Source organism: Netta rufina (genome assembly GCF_964035555.1).
Source record: "Netta rufina genome assembly, chromosome: 2".
Lineage (NCBI taxonomy): Eukaryota > Metazoa > Chordata > Aves > Anseriformes > Anatidae > Netta > Netta rufina.
In genome coordinates, this window is record NC_140124.1 from 92,911,222 (window position 1) to 92,917,503 (window position 6,282).

At 53.1% G+C, this 6,282-nt stretch overlaps 1 protein-coding gene across 1 annotated transcript; it reads right to left on the reverse strand.

Annotated features, from left to right (window-relative positions):
• Positions 1-310: 310 nt before the first annotated feature.
• On the reverse strand, positions 311-4,663 carry IRX2 (iroquois homeobox 2; the record flags this gene model as incomplete). The annotated part of the gene is made up of 4 exons (XM_084282351.1): positions 311-354; positions 1,068-1,820; positions 2,220-2,625; positions 4,421-4,663. The coding sequence occupies 4 exons, from the start codon at positions 4,661-4,663 to the stop codon at positions 311-313; spliced, it is 1,446 nt and encodes a 481-aa protein (XP_084138477.1).
• Positions 4,664-6,282: the final 1,619 nt, after the last annotated feature.

Here is a 6,282-nt window from a genome sequence, read left to right on the forward strand (position 1 = left end):
TTTTAAAGCTCTCTTTCCATAACATTTAAACAGTCCTTAAGGCTTTGCCTCACACAAGCAAAGAGTATGGGAGGTGAGGGAACTGTCTAACCTGACTTTAAAATGAAGACTAATACGAGAAAGAAAGGCTGTAATGAGAGGCTTAAAAATAACAGAAAAGAGTGTCTTACTTTGTAATCAGAGCCTTATGTAATGAAGCAAGAAATTAACGTTAAGCAAGTCTAGATCTGTGCACTCTTAGACCTGATGCCAAATGATCAGCGTAACAGAAAATGCTCTCACTTACTTGCATTGCTGTGTGATTGCACTTCTATAGGTATGGTTGTACTCCTACTGTGCAGACTTCAGTGGGATCTGTCAAAATATAACCGTCAGTTAGTCACAGGACACAGCTAGCTAACTAGATTAGATGTACTTTGTGTACATCCCAACTCTCGCTCAAGCAGAATTCATAGCTAAGTCCTTTAAAAGACTGGACAATATTCTATAATTGCCCTTATATTGATTATTATTTTTTTTTTTAAGAATAAGATGACGATTATATTAGCGTAAAACTTTCTAAAAAAAAAAAAAAAAAAAAGCGTTAAAAATGTCATGCTCCACATAATTTCATGTCCAAGGCTAGCAATTATCCAAACCCAAAGCTGCAAAAACCGTGAGAATACTGGCAACAAAGAGAGCAAAACCAGTTTGTCAGAAAAAAAAAAAATAAATATATTAAAGGTAATGACAGCAGTGCTCTCTGGATACCTTTGTATTTAGTTTTCCTTTTAAAATGGCATTAAAAGCTGTGTCTGCAGTGTGCAGGAGTGATCTAAAAGTCGTGTTTTAAATTTCCTCTCTGTGTTCCTAAAGGCAAGTATTGATAGGATGATGACATGCAATTTTTAATCCCCAGATTACACTATTGCCCATCTTCAGTATGCAGCCAGTGGCAATGATGACAGTGTGCTCAGTGTTTTGTCCAGAGAAGGTTTCAATATTTACAGTGTATAAGGGATTCACACTGGCCAAGGACGGGGGACGAGGTGGAAGGGGGGAAAAAGTGGTAAAAATAAGTCACCTACCTTTCTTTGAGTCATAACTAGAGGGCCTGTAATGCTGTTCTAGCTGGTTAGTGATCGTTTTCAAAGAGTCACTGCTCTGCTTGTGAACAGAGCTGGCATTTAAGACAGTCTGACTTAGTCCCTCGTTTGAAGCCACTGCTGCCGAGTTGTATCTCAGGATTCCCTGGCTCTGGAGAGCGTTAAAGTTCCCATAGTTTGTATAATTGCTATAAAAAGGTGAGGTGTAATAAATATGCCTCCCCAGGAGGGAGGAGGGCGAGTAGGCAGCGCTGTGCGGGGCGGAGGCGGGGGTGGCCGAGGACAACGCCGCTGGCTGGCAGCCTTGGCCCAGGTTCTGGCTCTTGAGGTCCGAGGTAGCGATTTCGGCCAGCGACCAGAGCTTGGGCTTGCTGGCCGGCGTCGGGGGCCCGGGGGAGGCGCGGCCGCCCAGCGCCGCCTTGCTGGCGCTGCGGGCGGCGTCGGCGTGCGGGTGGCCGAGCAGCGGGGCCTCCACGGCAGCCAGCGGCGAGGAGGTGGCGGGCTTGGCCGGCGGGTCGCGCTCCCCGCCGCCGCCGTCGTCCTGCTCGATGTCCTCCTCGTCGTCCTCGTCCTCCTCGTCGTCGTCCTCCTCCTCCTCCTCGACGTCCTCGTACTTGTCCTTGCACTCCGAGCCCGACTCGCAGAGGGGGTCGCCGGCTCGGCAGGGCAGCTTCTCGCCGTCCGACTCAGCGGAGCAGGAGTGGTCCGTCAGCGAGTCGACGTGCAAGCTGATCCCTGCGAGGGTCGGCGGGCACAGAAAGACACAGTTAGGGGGGGGCGGGAGGGAAGGAAGGAAGAGAGGCAGCGGCCGAGAAACGAGCCGCCGCGGCCTCGCCGTGCCACTGCCATCTCTCCCGTCCCCACGGGCTGGCTCTGCCGCGGCGCCCCCCGCCGCCCCGCCGGCCCCCCGCGTCCCCACCGGCCGCCCCCAGCGCTCCCCGGCCGCCGCCAGCAAGCGGAGACCGCGGAAGCCCTGTTGGACGGGACAGGACGCGTTTTGGGGGAGCCTCTGTTAAACGCCCGCACGCCCCCCCCCACCCATCTGCCAGCTTTCGGGAGGACGCGATGGGATGGGACGGGACAGGAGGGGGCCACCCCGCCGCCGCCGGGCGCCCGCCGTCACCCCGCGCCCACCTTCATCCTCCGCGGAGGTTTCGTTGCTCTCGGGCATCTTCTCGGGGCTCTCCTCTTTACTCCTCGCCCCGTCGCCTTCGTCGTCATCCTCGTCCTCGCTCTTGTTCCGCGGGGCCCAGGTCATCTTGTTCTCCTTCTTGAGCCGCCGGCGGGCGTTGGCGAACCAGGTGGAGACCTGGGTGAGGGTCATCTTGGTGATGATGGCCAGCATGATCTTCTCGCCCTTGGTGGGGTAGGGGTTCTTGCGGTGCTCCTGCAGCCAGGCCTTCAGCGTGGCCGTGGCGTCGCGGGTGGCGTTTTTCCTGTACGCGGGGTCGTTGAGCTGGTAGGGGTAGGCAGGGCTGCCGTACGGGTGGTAGCTGATGGCTCCGGTCATCCCTGTCGTATGGGCATCGTAAGGGGAGCCCTGGACAGAAAAAAACGGTGGGGTTGGCAATTTGTTACTGCTGATAGCCATTAGTAAGTTGTCAGGGCGAGCTCGGCGGTTATATTTGTATTTCCCCTGGACGGTGTCTTGTATCCATATTCTATGAGGGGGAGAAGCAGCACCCAAAGGCCATTCAGTTGTGACCCCCCCATCCCACCCCCCATTCCTCCGCCCAACGCATAGGCACGGGCACACACTTAAAACCGGCGATGTTATAATCCTTCTGACTAATTTCAGCTCCTTGTAATTGAGTATTTCCCAATATCGTTTTTGAACCGCGCAGACATTTTAAAGGCCCTACAGGTAGTGTCTTGATATCTACATTTCTCTCAGAGGTTCAAAAGATGTTTCCTTTTTTGCTATAGAAAATACAACAAAGCCGCCACTTAGCAATTCACTGCACTAATGCATTGCAAATCCAATTTGCAAATCAGAAGATATGCACCGTTTCGAATTGTTCAAATGCGATGTAATTAGCATTTTAATTCGCCCTTTAACGTTTAAATTGCGCTTATTTAAGTCTGCATAATGCAAGAAAAGTTAAAGATATCACTAAGGAACTCGCTAACTTTCCGCACGTCTCTGAACCCCGTAGATCGGCGACTCGCAGGCGCACCGTCACCCAATACCCCGCACAGTTCACAACCTCGCTGCAACTTCCAGCCACTCGCCTACTGCTTCTCAACAGGAAAAACAAACGAGCGAGCTGCTCAGATCTTTTATACTACCCAGAATAAAGACTGCATGACAATTTATGTACCGCATTTTACGAACAGAAAGTAGTTTCCCTGTCACTTTGCAGGGAGAGCAAACTACCCTGCTGCCATCCCCTCCTAGGACCTCGACAGCGGCTCCGGTCTTAAATTCCGGGTACAGGTCTTTGTGTGTGCGGACTAGATATGTGTCTGATTCTGCGTGTATATGTTTATAAAACTATATAACCATCTAGACGTGCAGTTTATTTTTATAGTTTATGGTTTTATTTATATAGTTTATCCACACGCAATTGCAAATGCTCCCTTTAATTAATGAGAAGAAAGTGAAATCCGAAACTGCGGCCACCACAACCATCTTGGGCTTAAGCGAAGCTCACAGATCGCAAACAGATGCTCCTTTTCATTCCCAAAATCCAGTTAAACCATTAGCACAAAACACACTGAAAGTAAATAAAACCACAAGAGGATAAAGCCCGCAGCGCCTCTAAACACCGACTTAAAAAGAGAGAGGGGGGAAAAGAGAAAAAAAAAAAAAAAAAGGAAAAAGAAAAAGAAAGAAAAGAAACCGTCCCCTATCCTACCACAGCGAAAAGAGGAAAAAAAAAAAAAAAAAAAAAAGGAAAAAGCGGAGGGTGTGTGGAGGGGAAGGGGCCGGGGGGGGGGGGTGGAATGAAAGCCTGCAGCCCAACTGACTGAGAAAGCCGTATTTCTTTAATCAGGGCTCCCGCACGGCTCCGGGAACCGCGGGGCGAGCCCGGGTCCCAGGCCCGGCGGCACTGCGCTCGGCCGGGGCGCGCAGCGAGGCAGCTCCCCCGGCCCCGGCCCCGCTCGGCCCCAGCCCGGTCCCGCTCTGCCCGGCTCGGCTCGGCACTGCTCAGCTCCGCACAGCCCCGGCCACGGTGGGGGGCTGGCAGCGCGGAGGCGGCGGTGCTAGTGCGGGGCCTCCGGCCGGCTGTGTCGGGGACTGATGGCGAGTGTGTGAGGAGAGAGGCTGAAGATGATGAGGATGAGAATGCAGATGCTAATGAAGAAGGAGAGGGGTTCTCTTCGGTAGTTACCATGTAGGAGGGGAATCCCGTGGCGGGGTCTGTGGAGTACTGGAGCGGGCTGGTGAAGCCTGTGGCCGCCGCCTGGGCGGTGAAAGCTGCCGATCCCGGGTAAGGGCTGAACGCCGATCCCGACGAAGACCTGGCCAGCTCCTCGCTCCTGGGGGCCGCCAGCGCCGACGCCCCGTACGCCGGGCAGGAGTACAGAGCCAGCGAGCCGGGGGGCTGGTAGAGGTAACCCTGAGGATAGGACATGGCTTGCACTGGCGTGCACAGGAGCAGGGAGGGGGCGAGGGTGACCGGCCCTGCTGCTGCCGCTGCTCCTGGCGCTGCTTTCGTGCTTTCTCTCTCCCTCTCTCCCGCCCTCTCTCTCTCTCTCTCTCTCTCTCTCTCCCTCTCTCTCTCTCTCTCTCTCTCCCCGGTTGGCTCTGTGCAGTTATGTAGAGAATCAGAATTGTTATATGCTCCCCCCCATGCGCACCCGCTCAGAATAAAAACAAACAGAAGGGAAAAAAAAAAAAAAAAAGAACACCCCCACTCAAAAAAAAAAAAAAAAAGGAAAATAAATCGAACGGTCAGAAATCTAACCGGGAGGGGAAGGGCATCTGGGAGAGACGGAAGAGGAGAGGGTTAATAAAGAGAGAGAGAGAGAGAGAAAGGGAGAGAAACAGAATGGGAGAGAGGGAGAAAGAGAGAGAGAGAGAGAGAGAAGCGAGCCCCCGAAATCAGAAAAGTGGCTGCTGCATATGGAGTTCTCCCAGCCAGCCAGCCAGCTCCCCCAGCGCCTGCGAGCCTGTATTTTGGGGGAAGTATAGAGTCTGAAGTGAAGAGTTGAGGGAAGGAGCACTCGAGTTTCTGAGGGACATTGGAAAACAGAGCTGTCCGTCACCGCCGCTCATCTGCATAGTGCGGCGGGCCCGCCCCCTCCCGCTCCGGCCCCGTCTCCGTCTCCTCCCGCGGCCGGGAGGCAGGCAGGCGAGAAGGCAGCGAAGGCAGGCTTTGTAATGCAAGCCAGCCTCTCCGGCTGCGAGCACACTGCTGAAGCCAGACGACGATACTGCTCATCAGCTTCTCTCCGGACTCGCGGAGCCATAAATACTCTTTCACACACTCTCGGTTACACTCCGTCGCCCGCTTTCTGGGTCCAGGCGGGGAACAAAAATCATGCGTATGATAAATAAATGCATCCCCTCACATACGCACTCTCTGGAGAGCTAGCAGCTCCCGCTGGACGCACGCACATGTGTCATATGTATGTGCATTTGCACGCATGTGGGTACGCTAAGCCAGGCTCGACGGAGCTGGGCAGGATACAAGGGGAGAGCACTTTGTAAAAGTACTGCCCTATATGGCAGAAAAGAAGAGCAACTGCTCAAAGCAACAGATCCAGGATCGCGCTGTTCCTGGCAGCGAGAGCTCTATAGTTTTCTAAGTTGCCATGAACAGTCTAAAGCAGGTCATGGATCGCGTTTGCGCATGAAGGGGAAACAAAAAAAAAATCCTCATATTTCTTTAATTTCTATTCTTCCTGGTCTGGTGCGTGGGGAAGAGGCCTGAGTGACTCCTTCCGGGGGGCTAGCTACTCCCTCCCCCCCTTTTGAAGTTCAGATAAATCTCTCGGAATACGATCGCGATGTAGTTAATTTCCCAAATAATGTAATCTCTTCCTCTGCCCCCTCCCTCCCTTCGGCCCTGGCCACTCATAAGCTTCTAGACGTTAACAGCCCTGATCCTACGGGAGGGCGAAAGCACCGAGCTTTCCTTCTCCGTACAGATCTAAATACATACAAATATATATATATGTATATACGTTATAGATCCTTTTAAGAATAGCCCGCAAGGACTCTTCAGACCCCAGCGGGGAATCGCAGCCA